Consider the following 23,295-nt stretch of genomic DNA (forward strand, 5'->3'; position numbering starts at 1 on the left):
ACAAGGAAGGAGTCTCCAGTGATGTTGTTTACCCTCATTTTACTCGTGGTAGGGCTCGGACCAATCACTGCTTCGATTTCAGTTAAAAAAAGATGTTTTTTGTTATCACCCCCTCTGACTTTCTCTTGCAGGAAGCGCTTTTACGACATTTAATTACTGAGCAAAAGGATGACAAAAACATTGGGCATCACATCTGTGTGGTTGTCTGGGGAGGGAAAATGAAAAAGTATCTTTGTTTTTAAAGATAACAGAGGATGTTTTTGTGGGGTGTAATGGAAAAGTACAAGACCAAAGTTGAAATGATTGCTCAGCAGTAAGCAACAGAGTAACATTAAAGTGATAGCCTTACATTGACTCGACTCTTAACCCTGGGCAAACAAGCATTTCACACTCCATCCTAAAGTGGGTTATCCATATCTTTAAGCCAAGATTTGCAGGGTTTTTCACCAGAAAATCAAATAGGGCCTCCCAGCAAACATTTGACAGTAAAGAGGTAGCACAGTTCAACATCATCCCAAGCTAACTCAAAGTTTTTAGTATATGATGGTATGGCACAGTAAAAAAAAAAAAAAACATTTTTGAAAACAGTTTTTTTGAACTTATATCAGACAGAGATTGAAGTCCTGTTTCACAAAATGACGCAGGTGGCAGGCAGCTATGGACGCCAAGTGGATGTGACTCAGCTTTGATTTTGGTGCTATATTTACACAGGCTTTCAACATCGGTGCAGGCTGTCATATCAACATCTTTTCAGTGTCAGAAAGCTGACACTGCAAGAGATACTGGGCTGGGCCAACTTTTCACAGAGAGAAACTGGGTTAGATTTCACGATGACAATTTTATCACATTTAGTTTGTCAAACAATTCTGCAAAAATCTCACCAACAATTTGTTTTTGTACTAAAACTTTAAACTGTGGCCTGTGCAGACTGGTTATTAATATGATATATTATGTAATTTACATTTTAAAAGCTTTAGATTTGAAAGCTTTGTGTTCAAGGCTGTACATTCACCATATAAAGATGCAAACACTCCACTCAGCTTCCCCTTTAATGACCCTGTACTCAAACTAATTGTTACCCCACACTGTAAAAAGCCTTTGCATGTGTTTATGTGGAGATGCAGTCAGGGGAAGCACTGAGACCCATTATGGGTCAAGAAATGTTGGATTAGAAATCAAATATGACTGAAAAATTATGGGAGTGGTGAATGAAAAACAAACATGGGTGGAAGCCACTTCCAGCTCTATATTTGACAGATGACACTGTATGAAAACAAGGATTAGACTGTCAGTGCTCTGACTGGATAAATGTGGGTATGTGTGTTAGTTTGTGTGTGTGTGTATGTGTGTCTATGCGTGTGTGATGCATATTTAAAACATTTGCAATTTGATGATGAAAACAAACCCTGGCACATTAGCATGGAGAATTTCCCAGCTCCGCACGCAAACTTAGAGCAGGGGAGGGCCCTGTGTGTGTGTGTGTGTGTGTGTGTGTGTGTGTGTGAATATTGCTGTGGGTGAAGCCGGCAGCTGTTTAAATTTGGTCTAACAGTGCTCTCTCTGCAACATGCCAATTTAAACACAATCCTCAGGGATAGAGACAGACTCTGACGCTTCTCTTCACCACCTCTTTCTGTCATTTTCTCTTCTTGTCCTTGTTTTCTCTCTCCCTCAATCTTATTCTTTTTCCTATTGTTGCAAATATCTATTGTGTTACCGCTGAGTTAACATTAAATCTATCAATCCTGCGCTGTACACAGAGCTCACTGATCTCGCTTCATCACCACTGCATTAGTACCTGATATGATGATCTGACTCCAACTGTTTGCTGCCTGTCATGTACCATCTTTAAGAGGTCATGCCATTGTGTCTGATGAAGTCAGATCAGTGTTGCATTCATCCCTTCATTTGTAGTTGAAGCAGTTGAAATATTTGAAATACTGAGACAGTCGGAAGTAAGTTGGACCTGAAGTGGCAGTTGAAATGCAAATATTCAAAAGCAGTTGAAATGTTAATGAAGCTACTTGGAAATCGTAGTGAGCTAAGCTACCAGTTACTCTATATTAAATGAAGCTTCTCTACACTCTGACCCCAGAGACATGTAGCAAACTACACTATGCAGGTGCCAAGAGTGTGCAAATGTTCATCTATCTTTGTGTGTATGTGTGCGTGTCATAGGTTCCCTCTGCCATCTTTCCATCAACTAACCTCACTGTCAGTGGCTTCAGCCATACAGAGCTTCTGTCTCTACGTCAGTGTGGCTGCGGCGTCACATCCTGATCTTAATATACATTCAGACCGAAAGCAGCAAGAACATGAAAGTGACTGGAAGTCATTCATTTTCTATATGAGCCAGCGTCTCATGGTGACAAACAGCGGCCCTTTGATGGTCTGTCATGGAAGTCTAAAGTTGAAGTCTGGGTAACTTTATGGTAATGAGCTATGACGCAGTTTAGCAACAACCAACTGGAATGTAGAAGTGCTCCGCACTAGAGAAAACGTGTACATTTTTCTTCCCATCAAATATTTGTTCCAAGCACAATGGAGGAGAAACTGATAACTGCAGTGACGGGTTTCCCTTGTCCTTTAAGACGTGTCCCTGTTTGCCTAAAGGTACTTAAATGAAACCAATGCATGGACAAAGGTGTCTGACATCGTATGTGTCCCAGGTGAGTTGGTGAAGTGTAGTCTATAATATATTTTGATAAAATGTGAGGGAATTGCATGCTAACTAGTGCCTTAGCATACAAAACAGCATTCTGAACAAACTTGCTAGTTCTCTATTTCACCTACGTCAGAGTCCCCACAAACTGCAACAGTGTCCTTGACCGGGCAGCCGCCGCTATTTTTAGTTGATTTTATTTCAGACAGAAAGATCCGCTGTGTTTGAGCTTCAGAAATGCTTGAGACAGTGCTGCTTGTGTGGAAGGTACCGCACTGCTTGATAAACAAAAGAGCTTCGCTACTGAAAACATATTTGAGTCAGAAAGCAGTGACGTTACCACCACGCTACTGCAGCTACTTATAGAAACACTACTTCCCAAGACTATGTTAGTGTAACTCTTTATAGGTGTGCGTGTGTGTGTGTGTGCGTGCGTGCGTGCATGCATGCGTGCGTGCATGCATGCGTGCGTGTGTGCAGCAGGCAAGAAATGTTTATTTCATTTGATCAAATTAGCTAATCTCTGAGTTAATGACTGACAGCACCAATGAAATACCTCTGAAAATGATCACATACTGTATCTATCAATCTTGGCAAGCGAGTACTACAATGCAGTTATTATGCCTGATCTGGAAATGTAAGTCCTATATTTGCTTTTAATGAAAGGAGTATGACAGTAGATTAGAAGAATGTTTCAGAATTTCCATTTTGCAAGGTGAGTGATGAGCTGATTTTACCACTAATGCAAAAAGAATATCATGAACAGACAAAACCACAACTCATCTCGTCTCAAGAAAGAGCTGCAACACAACTTTTAAAAATAGCTTTCTTCTCCTCTATTATTCACTCACTACATCTTTTGCTCTTTTCTTTTTTTTTCCTTCCTTTTTTTGGTTGAAACTACAGTATATGCCACTCAAAAAGCCTCAGAGAGCTTTTACCATGAACTCCCCCAGTGAGCCTTTAATGCTGGTGATGTTAGTGAAAACCTCCAGTGGGGGCCAGCGATCCAGCATGGACACACACAAACACACACATACACACACACACACACACACACACACACACACACACAGAATGGAAACACTGGCTATCATCCAGACTGAACTAGCAGGAAATTTTTATTAGGAAATTTTTGCTAGTTTCAAGTTTTTTCAGTGGAATTAACTACTTTCAACACATTTATAAATAAAGGAAACACTTCTAAAATGAGTGTCTTGAGTTAGTAGTGTCTTGCCCAACAGTTTTGTAGTGTGTATATACATGTGTGTGATTGTGAAAAATTGTCAGACCCCACTGGAGTTTTTCTAATTGACTTTAATAGTGTGATGAAATTTTAAATGAATTTGACATATGAGGGATACACGATGAAATCTCTCACCCTGCTCATAATTTTTTGCAGTGCACACATGCACAAACACACACACACACACACACATCCCAAATAAATCCCAGTAAGCATTAGGGCCCCGTCACGGCTCTGTTTACTGTTGAACACTTAAGATATACCTTCCTTTCTCCTGGCTAACAAATAACACCCAGAGGGCTGAAGGAATGAGCCAAGCACAAGTCACGCAACTGCCTCTCTTCTCTCTCTGTCTCTCACTCACCCCCGCACATTCTCTCTCTCCATCCTCACTGACTGGATACCTCGCTGCCTGGTTGAGACATTTGCCCCTGCAGAGCTGTTCCTCTATAACAATGTGCCTGGACGCTGTCAAGTCGGAGACGATCCTACTGCTGCGTACTGATGTTCAGCCTCACTTTGTCTTTCAATGCGGCGGTCAAGTAAACATGTGTATGCGTGTGTGATGAGGACCGATTGTCTCTACCCTCTCTCCCTCTCGCTGTACCCTCTGCTTGCGTCTCTCTCCACCCTAAAAATATTTTGTCAGGCTCACTCATTCGATGATAATTCGGCAGAGAGCAGGAGTTCACTCAGAGTTCAGACTGCTCTGGGTGTACAGAGCGCAGCAAAGGCCTGCCAGCCAATAAAAAAACACGCAAACCCTTTTAAACACCCTCTTGAATCACGTTCTCTAGTCCTCTTTAATTAGCTCTCACTATGGCCCTTTCTCACTCAAACACATGCTTTTCACATCAAGATGTTTGGCTTCAATATCAGAGAAATTTGTACGGTGAATTTACATGACACTGTCTGGCTAACCTCATCTGAGATTGAAAAAAGGAACTGCCCTGAAGCTTCTCCAAATAACTCTAACTTTATATGACATGATCTGAGGAACTATTTTTGCTCGGGCGAGTTACGTGCTCCTGTTTTCCCATATCAAATGCTGATGAAAGGGGACCTCATCTGGCTGACGGTAGTTAGCGTATCGAGCTGTATCGGGTCAGATGCCACCTTTGGTTAGTGATCTTTCCAGCCGCATGGGAACATATCGATTTACATTAGGGAACAACAGCGGGGACCAAGCCTGGCCACTGTTGCACACTGAAGCATGCTTGAATTAAGATAAATGGAGGTGACAGACAAAGCAAACGGTCTGATGTACAGTATGCCCAGGTGGCCAGCATTCAGACACAACCTGATGACATGTAGTACACATGGTACTCATGCCACACGAGTAACCTTCTTCAGAAAACCGACACAGTCTGGATTATTATCAGTGATTGGTAAAACGTTGGCCTGTATCATGCCAGAGCAGCAGTGTCACAGAGTTCATTCGTCAGCCACTATGAATAGCCGCTCCATTCGCTCAGTTTAGCCTTCAACAGATCGCATTACTGACACCACTGAGCTTTTTATGCTGGTGGCCATGTTAAATTGATTGTGCTGTAGCTAATAGGCCTTGGGTGTTCACTGGGAGGAAACTGGTGGCCATTTGAGCCAGGATGACGGCCAATGTTCACTTCTCGGGAGTGAACCTATGTCACGCAATCAATCAGTTAAGTGTGGCCTGTTTCTAATCCATGCAAACAGGACAATGGAGGAACATGCAAAGGCTTGCGAAAGAGAAAGTCTGACTCTTGGATTCAACTCTTGATTTGGTTATTTCTATTTATGTTGTGTTGCGATGCTGAATTCCCATCAGCACCACATATTTTCTATCTTCATATGCATTCCAGCATTGTTGCAAAATGGATTCTTTTTTCTTTTTCAAATTCAGTGATCACACAACAGTAACAAAAATTTTCCCGAAACTCAGGAGGCAGTCTCTGTGCAGACGTGCCTGTGGCACGCCACAACAAATTAAAAAAAAAGACTGTTCGAGCCTTAATGAGTTATCAAATAGGCTTTCAACATGTGGCTTTGGGCAGGGCTAAATCTGTACACTATACTGCATGTTTGCATGGAGATAAACAAAGTCTGTTTGCTTCTTGTATGGGGGGATGAATATAAATTGGAAATGTGAAATTATTTAATCTCAGCCAAAAGGGGTGTAGTTGGGGTTAAGCATAGCTAGAGTGGCGTGCTTGTAAAAATAGCACACTGCAAACTGAAAGCAGAACAAATGTTGGTAATAAGAAACATGTCTGCCAATAACATTGCCATTCAATAACTGTAGATTACAGTTTGCACACCCGGTGAACTTAAAATAGACTTGACTTAAGAGCAGCATGTCAGGTTTCTAATCGAATGCAATGATATTACAAAATATGTAAAACAACAGCTGGGATTTGTCAGCAAACTGGATGCTTAAAGTGCTTCCATAATATAATTATCAACCTAATCTCCAGGGGATTCGCGGTGCTTGTTGCTTCCCTCCTTGTCCCTCTGCGCTTCTCTTGCTCAGGCAGAGCAGCGCGCTAGGCGGTAGCTGTGACAATAATTACACAAGACAGCTTCCAACAATAGTGTTGGGCCAACAAAGGCTTCTGCTCCCTCTGCATGAGTCCTGGCTGTCTATTCACACTCACTCAAACTCAAACACACACTCTACCCGTCTGTTCGCACACACACACTTGCACACAAACACACCTCCCATCGCAGCCGCCACTAGCTGTTACAGTTAGCGTCTAACGGGGCCCCCCTCGGCACTGATTTGAGTAATTCACTTATGGCCTTTTGTGATCCCAGGGGGCTCCATTGGCCCCCGCAGGCTAACAGAGTCCAACTCCACTCAAGCGAGTTCAGTGTCTGTGGCACGAGAGGCCAGGCAGGGACAAAGCCAGTGTCATGCCTTTGATTCAAGCAACTAATGAGTTAGCTGTGAGGATCCTAAATGCATACGGCGGCTTCTCTATTCACGGTTCTCAACACATACAAGGGATTAGCATGGCTGGTCTGTCGCACTAGTTAACAGCTATTGTGTGGCTGATTACTGCAGAGGGGGCAAACACACATGCAAGAGGGTGGGAGAGTGAGCCGACATGCAACTAATGTGCAATTTAGTATGGAATCACTGGGCGGCTAATAGCTATACGTTAGCTGCAACAAAGGGAATATAACAACATTTAAATTGAAAGTATGCACGCCACACAGCCAGTACCAGCATTTTAATCAACAGCTTGACATTCAAGAAAAACTGGCTCATCCCACCTTAAAGAGCAATTTTACTGGAGCAACTAAATGGTGTTTAAGATGTATTTCCACCCAAACTCTTATGGAAACATTTATAAGCATAAAAATTTTCAAATTTAGTAATGTTCAATAGCTGGATAAACAATTTTCTGCATTTTAAATCCAAGAACAAACTATTATTATAAGTGTCCATATTACTGGAGTGTATAAAAAACTTCTGTCTAACCCTGTCCACAAAAAATGAGCAGGATTTTTGCACGCCAAAATAAAGGAAAGGAATGATAAAACCCTGAGCACTGGCATTAGGGTTAGTCATAACAGTGAGAACACATTACCATTTACACTGGAAATGTATTAATCGGCCATACATCTACCTTTGTATATAGAACTCATAGCACGGCATTACAGACATTGCATGAGGAGGAAAGAGGAAGAAGAAAAGCCTGAGCACTGGCATTTAGCCTGATCACGCACTCTTCATGTAGCACATGGAGATGAGAGGTGATTTTCTTTCAAAGAGGTCAGTGAGACAAACAGGGGCAGAACCCCATAGGGAGGAAGAAATGGAAAAGGGAGGAGGAGGAGGAGAGAGAGAGAGAGAGAGAGACAGAGAGAGAGAAATGTTGTGGTTAAAAAGTGTTGAAGAAGAAAAAAGACAGAAGGAGAGAGAGTTAATAAGAGAGGAGACAGAAATGGGGTGACGGGGTGAATTTGTACCTCCACTTGATGATGATAATCACTCATAAGAGCAGATTTGCTCTGCTTCACCAACACACACGCATGCACAGATTGGGATGCTACGATCCATTATCTCCCTGGATGCTCTTAATCAATACACATCACTAAATTTTATAAGGGTTCAGTGATGTGTGTTGATCACTAACTGATGAGATGCTACATCAAATGATCTAATTAACTGTCGAAAGAAATCATGAGAACGTGACCTGCTGGTTACAGCTTTGGCTGTAGTCTGTGACATGAAAGCTCATTCAGTGCATCACCTTTTATTACTCTTAAAAAGTCTGGCAATGTATCAGCTCAGTGTGAACTGGAGATTTCTGGCCACCAACACCAGTACAGTGCTGCTTATATCTGTCTTCAGGCTTGTTGTGACATATGACATTTAACTGATATGATGGCCTGATGGGTTGAAGTCCTTGCATCCTTTGGTCTTTTTAATGCGCTACGTGCTGGAGGGACTCAACTGTGCAAAATCCAGGCACAACTAAAGCATCAAAATCAGATTGTAAGCGTTGATTCACAGCTCATCAAGTTGATGCTAATTACACAAGACATTTAACTGATTCCTAATGATTTTTATCTCCCAGTTCCTTTAACACTGTGATTGGGTCAAACAAAAGGGGCAAATGATAAGGTCAAAGGGTTTGACCCTCAGTAGGTTTTAGTGTTCACTTCAAAAACAGTATAGACAGATGTAACATGTGGGTTAATGAGCTGTGCAGCCAAGTACCTACTGCATAACCACAACCTGTAAGCATATGATAGTAGTGCCACAGGTCAGTCTGAATAGGCTCCTTCAAAGACCCAAAATGATCCTGATTCTCATTAAATGGTCCAAAGCCTCTTTGATGCTGTACCTGAGCACAGCGGTGCTTTGAGCTAAATGCCAATATCAACATGCTAACACGGATAAACAGGTGATAACATGATAACATGCACAAGTCTGTACTGGAATAGACTTAGAGTCAGACGTCTGAGGCCCTGTTCACATCTAGCATTAACATGCCTCTTGGGTGATCCCACATGAACGCACCCAAGACGTATTGAGGATGCACTGAAATTCACTAAGACCACATTCGGCGGTGGTCTGGGCCGCATATCGCCATATTCTTTTAGGAGTGTACACGCGAATGTGCCCAGTGCCAAATTGAAGGACCACCTACTCAACCGATGTGCTCTGCTTAAGCTGCAGTACATACTCCTTCATACTCAGTTGATTCTCAAACTGTGTAAACTGGTTTTGTCCACAACCTCTTAAAATTTCGAAAAGCCCATAGAGATATATCAAGAGTGCATCAAACATCTTGGGTGATTTGGTTTGCTTGGAACACACCATGGAATAGACCCAGTCTATGGTTTCTTATTCTTCTTTTAAATTTCGGCAGTTTGGGGACAGGAATTGTATTGCTGCCTCCTGCCCATTAAAAACATCAATGCATTTGGTCTTTCCGAACTGAAATGATATATGTATTTATTTGTATATAGACTAGGGAAGTGAAATCCAATCACAAGAAGCATGTGGAGACACATTTTAATGCCAGATGTGAACTGACGTCCTTAGAGCTGTCTACTTGTGATCAGATTGTCTGAGTCGCATGTTATTGCCAAGTGTGAACAGCGCCAGAGAACAAGCTTCCCATACTATCTCCTTGCATGATTTATGAATGTGAAAAATTTTGGGTTGTAATCTACGATTCACCTGAAATTTTAATAGCTAGGACATTCTACTTCAAAAGCTGAAAACAATAGTAAACTGACCACATCTTGACCTTTCTATTGCTAAACCTTTTCACTTCATTTATAGTCAGTGCAGCTTGCTGATTTGTCTTGGCCTCCACCCTGGCGTCCTGTCTGCTTTGGGTTGAGTATAGGGAAGGAAAAAGTCTAGGGTCACTGAAAGTTTAGTAAACACAAAGTCCGTCTATAATCTGACCTGAACACATTTTCACCCCTGAGCAAAGACTCCATTCAGAAACAGCTATCACGCTGCAGTACTTCCCTCTTTGGGGAATTGAATGGTCTGCACTTGCGTTGACTCGATTGGATACAGATTTGACACAAAACGGATTAACCCAAATAGATGTGGAAAGGGGGCTTACATCCACAAAATACTCTTAAATTTGTAGATGAGACAATAAGGACTGAGACTGATTGTTTTGTCTTGTTCTCTCCTTCCCCTTGCATGATGGTGGCTTAGTTACGAAATCATGTCCTGTCTGCTGGCTGACGTCACAAGTGGCGTATGCCTGGCGTGAGTCTGCGGGGCCTGTGGGCTTTCTCTTCCTCTTTTATTATAGCTCACCCAGCATTTAGAGGCAGACAGCACACACACTGAAACTGGCTCGCACACACTCGGAGATCAGCAAGTGCAGACCTAAACACTGATGGCTGCTGTATGGATTTTGTGCAGCAGCAAGACGATCAGCATGTCAGGTGATCAAACTTGGCATAGATAGGTATACTTGTACTTGAATCTCTCATCACATTTGCGTGTCTCTGTGTCTGTGTGTTCCCATACCCTGTCAACGCCCCGACTGGACCGACAGCTAAGAGGGAAGGTGGGGGTTTAATTGAGGACTTCCAGACACACACACTTATAAATACACCTCGCTGTGATGTGGGTACATTTACACCACAGGCATTTATATTTGGGCATGAGATTTGTTTTGGTGGTAATCCTAGGGGTTGTTATGATATATTGCAAGACATTGACAATTTTCAGAGCAGATCATTTACTGAAAGCGAAGCAGTACGGTACTGAAGTCATCTACAAGGTTTTCCGGTTGTCTTACTGTGCATGTCTTTATGTTTTTATCTTGAGATGTACAAACAGAAAAAAAGACATGAACTATGCAGGAGAGAGTGAAAGCCAAACAACAGTATCCCTACTCGCTACGTTGTCTGATCTGTGTCTGTGTTGATTTATAAAGAAAAGAAAATTTGAATGTTTACCTCTGCAAAGATTTTTAGAGGATTTCAGAACGACTAGTTGCCAGTCTAAGTAACAAGAACGTCTCTAGAAAAAGGATCATTATTCTACCAAAGTTCAGCATCAGCTAAGTGTTAAAAACAATGTTTCCTTGGGATGTTTCAGGTGGATTTTCCAAACAAAGTTTATTTCTGTTCTGTTCAGACTGAAAATAATTATCCTGCAACATATCAACTTTAGATTCCCTATATCAGTGGTCAAACTTCACATAAAGGACCCCTAAACTGATACAAATTAGACCACGGACCCCCATTTGATAAGATTTTTACTATTGGATGTTTTATTACAGAAGGTATTTGAAATCCATGACCAAAGTAGCTATTCATTATGTCATTGTGTTATTATAGGAATCTCCAGGAACCCCCTCATGGACCACTGGCGGTCCCTGGACCCCACTTTGAGAACCACTGCGCTATATAGATAGATACATGTATGCAATATTCTACATAGTGAAAGGCATAGACTCTTTCAGCCAAACTGACAGTGGTGCCAGTGTTGAAAAGCCACTGTAAAGTGACAGACAGGAACAATTAAAAGAATGTGACACAGCCTCTGCTCAATTAACCACAAGTATCTGGTGAATCGTTTCAGAAGTACAACAGCAGATTGAAACTGATAAATAAAGGTGCCAAAATCCAAATAAGAAGCTTGAATGTTGATCAAAAATCAAATAAAAACTTAAGTCACTCAGGGGTGAAATACGTTCACTTCACTTTTACATCTGTTAAGTAATTTTACCATCTTATGAAACATGCAAAAATAAGGCAACCAGTATCAAAATAGGCCCAAATACAAGAAAACTAAAAAAACAGAACAAAAAGTTATACTGTACACGTCAATCGAGATATTTAAGGAAGATTCTTGTAAGATGTGGCAATTACGGATGTTGAATTTTTTGAGGTGTAATTCCACTGAAGCTTGATGTTGGCCCTGAGTCAAAGACGACTAAAACAACCCTCTGTAAGCTTTTCCAATGTCACTGTAGTCTATAAATTTGTAAGAAATCTACCATTCAACTTTAATTTCTGGCATTTCCCTGTAATTGGGGCAGTGGCTTAAAAAGAAAAAGCAGAAGAAAATGAATTAATTAAACACATGAAAATTATATAAAACATGAGAGAGAGCATGGTTTGAGGGTTCACAAAAACAATTTCCTGTGAGTCAGTACACAGCTGGTACACTGGAGGAGATGAAGGACACACTCCCTGCATCTGATCCCAAGAGTGACGACGAGGACAGAGAGAGACAGGGGCAATGAGAAATACATATGGATTAATGCCAATGCTGCTCTTTTTCCAGGGCTGTGATGGGGAATCTGATCGCAGTGCCATGAGGGTCAGGACGTGGGACGGTGACAGATGCAGGCAAACGGAGCTTCTGTCGCACCTCATCAAAGAACCACAGCTCATGCAATCAAAATAGCCACCATGGCATGCACACAGTAATACACACACTGCAGAAAAAAAAACACATTCACATCTACAGGTTACCTTGCTCAGGGGTGCTTGTCCCAGAGCGAGGTAGTATTCTAGGGATTTGGACCAGTGGTTGTCCTTGGGTCAGTAAGCTTACGTGCTTTACAACTAACTTTTCCCAAATAATTATTTATTTTAAAAATTTCTTCTTTATCTGAGACAGAGAATGAAGGAGCTGCAGAAAAAACATGCAATGCTAACCACAAGCTGTATCTTAGCTTGCAAAGATATAACCACATTACACACAAACAAAGCCCACAAAAAAGAGAGCCAGCTTTTGCTTTAGCTTTATTGAAATAAAAAACCATGCCAGCAGCTAATGTTGATGCATTATTACAAATGACATCATATCAAATCCTTTATTATGTGGTGTCCAGGATCTCGTCTTAAAACTCCCATCTGATTCTCATCACAAGCTCCCCTGACTTCTAGTCTTGTTAGAGCCAGTCAAGTTTCAATTCATATTAGTCCAACAGGCACCAGAGCAACAAACAATAAGGAAGAAAAGGGGAGGACAGAAAGAAAAGAAATGAAGAAAGGATTACTGAAGGAGAATAAAGGTAGTAAAACACCATAAAGCAAGTGACATTTAGTCTAGTCCAAGTGTTATTTTGCAAGGTATCATAACTGCTTTTATGTCACCGAATTACAACAAAACCCTGTCAGCATCTCAAGTGGGATAATTCCCTATTATGTGTGCTTTTAACGACCTCATCCTGTCTAAAAAAATATATATATACTGTATGTATACAATATATAAATGGTTGAATGAATGATTAAATTTTCAAAACAAAGCAAAATTCTAGTTTCAAATAATGAGATAAAAAGTAATGAAACACAATCACGCAAAACAGACTTTAAAGACACACACATCACCGGAGGAGAAATAAAGACAATCGGGGCAGAAAGACGGAGGAGGGATAGTTAATCCTCAGGGTAAATATTTAACAAGCTCAGCAATTACAGTTAGGGCAGAGACCTAACATGGAGGAGAAGGGAATTACAGCCTGCTGACTGTCAACACACACACACACACACACACACACACACACACACACACACACACACACACACACACACACACACACACACACACACACACACACACACGTTCTCATGGACCTACTTGCTTGGGCATGGGAAAATATACATACCCTGACCTAAAATAAGAATTAAATGAAAAACATGGGACTTTGAGTTACACACAGGCTGTAGGCTATGAAATGATGATTTAGAGTTTTGTGTTATTATCATTATTTTTTTAAGGGGTGTTACCCTCTGGACTTTTCACTGCATGCTTTACCTGTGCGATGACATACTTAAACCTGATTATATGCATTTCTATTGTGTCCTTTCAACTGGAGATGTACATACAGTATACAGGGAAAATAAATTGTCAAAGTGCAGCTATTGTTTCTACTTTTCAGCTTGGGAGTTATGTGAAATAGCACAGGAAATCATCTCAAGTCATATATTGTGTCTGTAAACGCACCAGACTTGAATCCCATGGAACATGATGAGTAAGGGAAACTGAGGTGAATCCCTCTGTCTGATGTCGCCTTTTATTTACAGACGCGCACACACGCAGCCTAAGGGTATATTTGCATGCAGTGCATAGGTACAGACTGTTTACTGTGCTCCACCCATGAACTGTCACGCAACAGGGCAACTCAGGTGCTTCCCAAAGCACCTGCTACTCTTTCTCTGAACCTTCTCACACCTATAAGTCAATAAATCTATGTTTTAAAAGGACAAAACAAATCCAACCTGAAGCCAAACCCTGTACTCACTTATTCACAACTAACTGAACTGGACATCAGTCATGACTCAGTGGCAACTTCACACAGTCCCCCCAGTGGACAAAAAGGAGAACTTCATCACTAAAAGTAGAAATATTTTCATCCTTCCTCTATGAAACTGTTTACAAGGGCAAATGAAACTTAAAGTTGGTTTCATGTCATGTTTTCAGAAAATGACTCACTGCTCAAAAAAAAAGAAGAAAAAGAAAGATGAATGTGACTGTTGTTCCAGACCACAGGAAGGATGTGGACGTGTACATGTTGCTCATCTTAGATTTTTCTGGAAATGCTCTGGCTACACTCCATGTTTAAATATCAGTGGAAAAACTGCAGTTGTGACAGTCAAGAGAGTTGACCAAAGAGTGATGCACACAGAACCAAATCCCCCATGTTCCACTCTAATTAATCTCATTAGTGTAGCATCAAAAGGCAGCTAAGCTGGTCACTTCAGCCGCTGATAACATGGCCTCCAGCAGAGGAAGAGTAATCAAATATAGGCTTTGCCATTGATGCATGTTCAAAGAGAAATATCCTAAAATATTTACAGATAAATGCCACTTCTACTGCTCTTTTGAACGGCTAAAATATGAGTGTAACTCTGAGGTGAGCTAAGAGAGATGATATTATCTTGTTTAGCTATTAGCACTGCCAAACAATACACAAGCAATATCAGCTTTCAACAATTTCTGCATACCTTTCAACACTTTAGCACTTTCACACACATGACTGAACCATCTTCATTTTCTGACCCATCACTTTACATCACTGACACTCAGCGTCACTCTGAATTGAGGCAGCGGTTGTGGTCTTTATCTCTGCGTGAGCCCTTATCCAGGAAAGGCACCTTTAATAAGTCCAATTAGCACCTGTACTGCATTTTTGCGTGATGGCTAAGCTAAATGAGCATTCAGGGTAAAATAATTGAGTGTATGCGTGACTCTGGCCAGCAGGATGCCAGTTGTTGAGTGACATGCCAAACCAAGGTGGCGGATGATGGAGATTAAGGGTAATGTAAGGACCAGAGGAGGAGAAGGTGAAAGACGAGAGCCACATGTGCCGAAGAAAAGAGCTGGTCAGACCAACACAAATCCAATTGCCAACTTTTCCACGAAAACAGCTTTCAATGAGGACTTTCATTTAGAGTAGGAAGGCAGTGAGGCCTCCCTTTCCCCCTCAACCTCCTTCTACTTTATCACCCACATTTCCCGTGGTAAGACAGAAGGAGGATGCTCCTTTTTTTAAAAAAAAACCCTTGTCTTTAGAGCTGTCACATCCAGCTGTGCGAGGGGCCTCCATGTTGATAAAGCAGGCACCAGCAACAAAATACCTTCTCAAGAGGCCCATGAATATTTGAAGCGCATTGGGAAGCAACACAAGGAGAGGGAGGGAGGTATTCGCTGGATGGTGGGAGGGCGGGAAAACACGTGTGGACCATTATATACCTCTTAATTACATTAAATGTCGTCACAGGGACCTTCTTATAATCCTCACGAATCATCTTCACTGACTTAATAAAACTTCAATTATAAAAAACACACAAGACTGTAACAACACAAAAATACATTCCCACAGCCATGACCATACAATATAGGTGCCGCGGTCTAAACAAAGTTTTCTGTAGACAGTGCATCCAGATGATGCAGACCAGTAAACTTCCTTTAATGCAACCAATGCTTGTTTATCTTTAGCCCCTTGAATTCCCAGGCAGTATATCTGTTGGTCTGAATTAAAGTCAGTTGATGACATAGAGCCTCTGGGATTCTTACTCATGAGGCAGACAGAAAAGTTCACAGATTATTCCATAATTCTAAGAGATTACTATAATTTTACAGGCTAGTATTATCAGTCCCCCATCAGCTTTTGCCCCTATAGTAAATTGCATTGCACAATACAGCTGCACATAATCTTTTTCTGTGTCTGCCACTTAATTGTGTTTGACCATCACACACCAGCCTGATTGCACGAGTGTTTGACTTATACAGTTTGGTGGTAAGCAAGATTTTTCGGCTTCTAACAGCCAATATGTTGAAATTATATTTAACATATTTAAACTGATTATTTTCATGCCAGGGTTTCAATTCTACTGAAACCAACATAAAACTACCTATAGGGCCAATACTCATTACGACCACTACTAATAATACTGATAACTTAGATACGTGTCATCTTATCAAAGTGTTTCATTACAATCAATTTACATAGATTATGGGGTTTCCATAGCCAGCCAGCATATTCAAATTATATATATTATCATATCTACATATCAAAGATGAAACATTGATCTCTATGCCAATTTAAAGCAGCTGATATCCCACTATCAACCCCATAAATGAGTCTAACCCATATCAGCTCAGCAAGTCTCTATCAACTTGAAGCCACACACATACACACACACACACACACACACACACATTCACATACACACATAAACCAAATATTCCAGCCCCTTCCCCTAAAAATGCAACTTTTCTGACCTTCTCTACCTTGGAAGAAGCTTTTGACACGGAGGTAGGAAACTGCAAGGCGCAGCACGGACAGCTTGTCCAGCTTGGAGATGACATCCGGGGGGAACGGCAGCAGGCTGGCCAGCCGGTCCAGCTCAGCGTTCAGCCTGTCCCGGTGCCGCTTGGACGGGTTGGTTTTCTCATTGGCAGCGGACGGCTTCCTGATGATGAGACGGACAGAGGGGAGAGAGAGCGAGACGGAGTTGAGACAGCGTCAGGGAGAGAGTGTGTGTGTGTGTGTGTGCGTGTGGATAGATAAGCAGTAAACATGCTTTAAAATAAGCTGAAATGTTAGAATTATTTCAGCTAAATGGCCCTAACTCAGTGATGTGTTTTTTCATATCCTTGATAACACTGACAACCACCTCAACAAGAAGTAAGTGGCACAGAAAGTTATGAACTTTTTTAACTTCACTTGTTGCAGCCACGCTTCTGTTAATGACAACGTTAGTGTAAATCTGAGCCACCCTACATGACACAGGCCTGTTCATAAAGCTTACACAGTCAGCTTGCCAACCCCTGACTTTGTTGAAAAGATTATGCTATCAATTATAAGTGATATATATTTCCTGGCTTCTAAACTGTAGAGCCTTTATTTACCACAAAAACATGCACACTCATATCAACTTAGTTTCTGTGGAAAAAGTGGTGACTGATTCATAGGACTGTTTATTGTGTTACTATTTGTTTGTTTTTTTCTTTCTTCTTTTTATGGATCAATGTGAAAAATAGGGCATCAGACTATTAAAGGAAGAATGGGTTTGAATTTATTTCTCAGAAATGGCTTACAAACTTATTCCTGTCAGTTTTGTTATATAGTTGTTCCTCATTGTTAGGATAGAAACCACAGGGTCATGTTTTGTCTATATGGTAACCAACACACCTTGAAAACCAAGCACAAACACATGATCATATAAACCATACTCTGCACAAGTCCTTCTTTCTTTAAACTGTATTTCCTTTTGACTCAGCCTTCCCCAATTCACCATGTACCACACTTCGTATTTCCTCTGATGACAAATCTCTTTATTTTATTTTTTCGTTAGAGAAAACTAATGATCTAAGAGTTTTGTCATATCACATATTTCAGTTCCTATAAATTATCTCTCCAGGCTGATGTGAAATTAGTTTTACTATAGTAATATCTGTATTTACTAATACCCACTGTGAGTGTTCAATCTTCTCAGTGGCTACTGTTATTAAAGGTATTGGACATACGGCACTATCCTCAGTGCCGCAGAGAATGTAACATGGCCCTAAGGCACCGAGTTATTTGTGTATTTTAGTATGGTGTACGCAGCTTTACCAGTGGAACTTAACATGATCCACATATGTAATGGTCAGCTCCAATTTCCACAGCTGAAAGTTTCTGTTCACCTCCACAGAGACAGAATACTTTTACGTGAATGCTTCGACTTTGTTTTATTATGATGGCCCACCTAAAATTCATATTTTACAGTTATTACTACTGAAAAATATCCAAAGGAACATATATGAGTGTCAAAATTTGATTAGATTATTCAGATTAATTTTACTTCACTTGAAAGTTCAAAACTATGCATAAAGAACCAAAACAAGATCATTATTCCAAAATTAAACAAAGAAACAGCAATGAATAACTGGGGGCACTGAATTATTATTCAAAGTCTTAAAACGTCTTGTGTCGTAACAAGCAGACTAGAATTTCAAATGTATATTTCAGTACACATACAGCAGTGATTTGATGTGGCAAAGATTTCCTTTCAGATCAGCAGCAAAGGCAGCGCAAAACATGAAAACTTTATAAATGCCACAGGCCTTGTTAAATTACCACTTCCCTCTTCAAAATCTTATATAACCTACATTCACTATTCATGACATCAGCTGACAAGATTGTCCAAAAAAAAAAAAGTAGCCCTCAGTTTACCCATCATCCACCCCCATTTCTGGCTTAAAATTAAGCTATGGTGAGTGGTAAGATGCTTTTAAATTAATTAAATAGCTTCACAATAAGTGCTATATTATTAATTGTATGTTTGCCATAAAATAAGTGCTATGATCACTAGTATTAGGTCTATAACATGCTATTCTATGCTGCATTTCTATCAAAACTGGCAGCCAATACAAACTGGAACTTTTTTATTTTCACACCTTCATGTTGTTGCTGCGCAAGAACTTCCTGTAATTCATTATAATATATCTACTCTTCAATCTTACTTTATGTCTTTAGTTTTCCATGCACATTAGCAAGCTAGAAAAAAGCAACAACATTATGTGCAACCATTTGCCACAGAACATGGATTTAACGGACACATTAAGCAGCGCTCCTTAACTGTTTTTGGATGGGCTTCCTCCGCTTTCTGCCCGCATACATGCAGTCTCCCGGAGGGATCATGATCTTGCGCTCCGTGGAGGTAACAGGTGCGCTGCGGAGGAGACAGAGGGACGTTAACTTTACATGTGGCAGGAGATACAAGCTTCACACATGTGTTAAGACCATGTGCATTGAATTTTGCAGGTTCAGACTTGTTGTTACACATTAAAAGCCATTCCTTGGGTTAAATATGCTGTAAATCCCTGCACCCCTCAAATGAAAGTAGGATATAATAACCCTAATTAAGCAATAATTAAAAATGCAACAAAATATTATGTGTGAATTAGCAAATAATTAAGATTTATGCCATATGACTTAAATAATCTACAAATAATTACCAATAGTTACAATATAACCTAACACAGTGGTGCAACTTATCTAATTAATATCTCGCCTGTAAGAGTGTAGCAGAAATGCTGGATCCTTGGAAATAAGCGATAACATAATATCACAATTTAAAAAGAAAAATCACATCAAAACGTCAAAAAATCGTCAAAATAGCACTAACCCAATGTCTGTGTGGATGTCAGTTAATTCCAGTATAGTGTTGTTGGCTGCAAAGCCACATTCACTTTAAGTGCAGAAAAGAGATGCGTCTCCCAGGGTGCACCGACTCGGTAATGCCAAATGATAAATCCAAAGGAAATCAAATAAATCGGAGAGGTCCTGTACGAGCTCCGCGCTGATGTTTTCATCAGCTTTGCACTGCTCGGGGCAGATGTTGGCTGATGCTTTATACCCAATTGAGTCGCCTTCACTTCCTCGCGTTTCAGGTGGCGGATTCCTCTGAATGACATGTCGAGCTCTTCGCACGCAACTCTCTGCCTCACAAACACAGAGCGAGCGCAGGCAGGCACACACACACACACACACGCACGCACGCACACACACACACACACACACGCACAGGGCTTATGATGCTTTCAGGTGTAAGACTGCAAAAGGGAATTACCGCTTTTCGGTTTTACATCGTTATTATATAGGCCTTGGCCAAGTAGCCTATATATTTGTAGCATTTTTTTTTACATGCTATAATATAGAAACTGGATGACGAAGGTTTTCTCACTGAATTTATCATTCATTATTTCCTTTTTGACAAATGGGTAGTCTAATATTATAAAGTTGAATGTATACACGTATTTTCTCTTCGTGATTTTGTTTGTCTCACTAAAGGAAAACTCACCTACACTCCACATTGTATTAGTGTGCAACCTGTGTTAAACTGTATATATTTCCCGGCTAAAATACGCTTTAATATGTGAATGGTTTATATATTTACGAGGAGCACATGAAAGTAGCAGAGCAAAACCGGACTTGAGCGCACAGCCGCGCGCAGCACACACACATTTCGTGAGTAGCGCGGGGAGAGGCGGGATCACACGCGAAGGGCAGCGGAGGCACAAACCTCCGGATTCACACCGAGGCGGTCCGCGGTCGACACCACTCACGGAACCGAGGCTTTTGCTACAGGGAGAAAAACACATTTTAAAGCCGACACGCTGCATTGGACGGAACCGAACGCCAAAAATGAGCTGAGTGGATGAAGCGTTGGTTCAAACTGGGTTTATACCTTCAAAACAAAAGCATGAATGTGCCGCGGATCTAATAGCCTACGCTTTGTTGTGTTGTGGGGTTCGTCTGGAATAAAATGTGACACCACTGTGAGTGTGACAGGAATAATCAAATATATAATCATAGTCGTGCTCTTTTCTTTTTTTTTTTTAGGTTGTGTGCAATTTCGATTATGGGTTTACTAATGTTTACTCTTTCGGTTCACCTGCTCAGAAATTATTAAAACGCCTCTCCCTTACGTAATCTTTACCATTTTCAGCAGATGCAATAGCTAAATCTTCCTATATGCCATTTTATTTTGAATGCTATCACCGGAAGTGCTCTGATCATCTGGTTGATTTGACTGAGCTGGATTGAGAGTCTACTCAAAATATTGGACACGGTTTTACCCATTAAATAAGCAATGAGACGCATTTGGAGACAGTAGTTCTGACAGGAGCCGTCCTGTGGGCCTGATGCGGAGTTATACGACCTGAAATCACCGCAGCACAGAGGAAAACATTTCATTCTCACTGGTTACGAGAGATTTTCCATTATAAATACTTGCTTTATGCTTGAAGTAACAGCGTGACTGTGTAGGTGGTTATTTTCAGCCTAATTGTGAATGGTCGAAGACAAAGATTCATTGTGGCACATTTAATCTCGAGGCACCTTAGAGAAACCACATTTTTATGTCCCGACACCGTTTCCAAACTTCAATATGTCTATTCAGTAGTGGCGCTTTAGGATGGCCAGACAAAACCAGCTGCGGCCAGAGATACCAGAGATACGCAAGTGGCTAATAAGTGAGGCAGGAAGTACACAAATGCCTGTAGAAATAAATGGACAAGGGACAAAGACACAGACTGTTTAGCGGTGCTCTGGTCTCAGATAGGACAGGATCCTTTCACCATGCTCACATGATCCTACACTAAAGATGTATGGTGTTGTAAATGAAGAATGCACATGTTAAATTGGGTGCATTTAACATAGTCCTACTATGTTTTACAGATTAAGAAATGAAAAGCCCTGGTTGGTCTATTCCAGTTCAAATAAACATCAAAATGCTTTTCTGTGTGTTTTTAGTTTGTGGAGAAATAAATGTTTTGACTTTAAAATTTTGTTTTTTAAATAACACTTTAACCTAATAAAGTATGACAATGTATTGCATCTGCTGTGTGTTGTCATTGAAACAATTGTCATTGTCATTGCACTCAGCTGACCACATTCACAGTATGCAGGCTGTATGATAGTCTACTTACTGCGCTGCACCCTAGTGTACAAATTCATGCACTACAAACATACCCTCTGAGCACACACACCTTATTGTGTATTTATGGGTAGTAAATCATGCAAGGCAATGGCTGAGATACACTTCTTCTTTAAATAAACATGACATAGTGGAGGAGAATCCCCTTGGTGATGATGTGATCACACACACACCTACAGAAATAAGGATAGTACATGGTAATACACTCAGGCTGTAGTATAAAACAAAGAAAACAGAAACATGTACACGTCATAACAATTCAAACCATAATTAATTCAACACAATTAATTCAAACTTGATCTTTCACTTTTTTCACAAATAATTAAAAATATGCATTTAATTTGATCACACTGTATATTCCTGTAATATCTCCACTCAAAGACAGCCGGACAGTCCAGAGTCACATGACCAATATGTGGCACTGTGATGTGGCTCCACCTACTAAGATTATTTCCGAAAAGCTCTGAGAAATGTTTGTCAAACTAAAACTTTAATCTGTAAGCTGAGACCCTCAGAGGCCCACAGTGGCCAGAGAGCTTTTTGGCAGCATGATGAGTTGAGAATTAATCACCACTGGTCCTCAATAATGTCAGAACTGATGCATTCAGTGTATAAAAGAAGCATGGCAATACTGTCCTCATTTTTCCATACTCTCCTGACTGTTTTGAAATGTAACAATCAGATTGCATCTTTGAGCAGATGGCTGTCTATACTCTCGTATCAGAAGTGCCCATCAGGGGGGCTGTTTAATTTGTTGTGACAGGTGGGGTTGGGGTCGGGGATCTGAGAAGGTCCTAAGGTCCTGTTAGCACTGTCAGTGGCTGCTATTAAAGCTTTGGTATCAATGTAAATCCACTTGCAACACTATCCAAGCTGCCTTCCAGATTAGCCCAGGTTTAAAGCTCTGCTAACACTGCAGGGGCAGACCTTCGCACGCAATCGTGTGTGCGTGCGTCAGTGCACGTCTGTGCCCATGTCAGTGCGCACACGGTAAATGTGTGTGTGTATGTGTGAGTGTGTGTGGCTAAATACAAATTTCAGAATAATGACCATGGAGCGAAATAGGGCTCAGTGAAAGCCATCTGGCAGGTGCAATAGTGTGGCTTTCATTGATTAAGATGTCTCTGTTAGCATCACCATGGGAGTTCGGGAGACATGCAGGGCTGTGACATGACAAGTCTGATTCTAATGGACATTCATAATTAATGGGATGGTCACTATAGGAAAGTACCACACTTACACTCATTTCATCTCTGTCACTGTCACTTAGTGCTTTGTGTCACTAAGCGATCCATGATTGCTCAGTGAGAAGCAAAGCTATTTGTCCAAACATAGTAATCTTGACTCATTTGCAGACAAATAAGCGCATGTTTGCAAGAAAACTATTAAAGGAAACATGGTCGAATATAAGTTGTTGGCCTAAATTTTGTCCAATCCTAACAATGGGTGGGGTCATTATAGGGGGTGG

At 40.8% G+C, this 23,295-nt stretch overlaps 1 protein-coding gene across 2 annotated transcripts in view; it reads right to left on the reverse strand.

Moving 5' to 3' along the window:
* ahrra (aryl-hydrocarbon receptor repressor a) overlaps nucleotides 1-19,818 on the reverse strand; it is a 68,105-nt gene extending 48,287 nt beyond the window's left edge. Inside the window, exons 1-3 of one of the 2 annotated variants that reach the window (XM_056364694.1) lie at nucleotides 19,515-19,818; nucleotides 18,966-19,058; nucleotides 16,633-16,814 (exon numbers count right to left, since the gene is read on the reverse strand). In XM_056364694.1, coding sequence (XP_056220669.1) covers nucleotides 16,633-16,814; nucleotides 18,966-19,027 — 244 coding nt within the window. In that variant the 5' untranslated portion in view covers nucleotides 19,028-19,058; nucleotides 19,515-19,818. Of the gene's footprint in view, nucleotides 1-16,623; nucleotides 16,815-18,965; nucleotides 19,059-19,514 lie in introns of both variants that reach the window. The other variant, XM_056364693.1, reaches the window with a different exon arrangement.
* Nucleotides 19,819-23,295: the final 3,477 nt, after the last annotated feature.

This window comes from Seriola aureovittata, chromosome 20, assembly GCF_021018895.1.
Source record: "Seriola aureovittata isolate HTS-2021-v1 ecotype China chromosome 20, ASM2101889v1, whole genome shotgun sequence".
Classification (NCBI taxonomy): Eukaryota; Metazoa; Chordata; class Actinopteri; order Carangiformes; family Carangidae; genus Seriola; species Seriola aureovittata.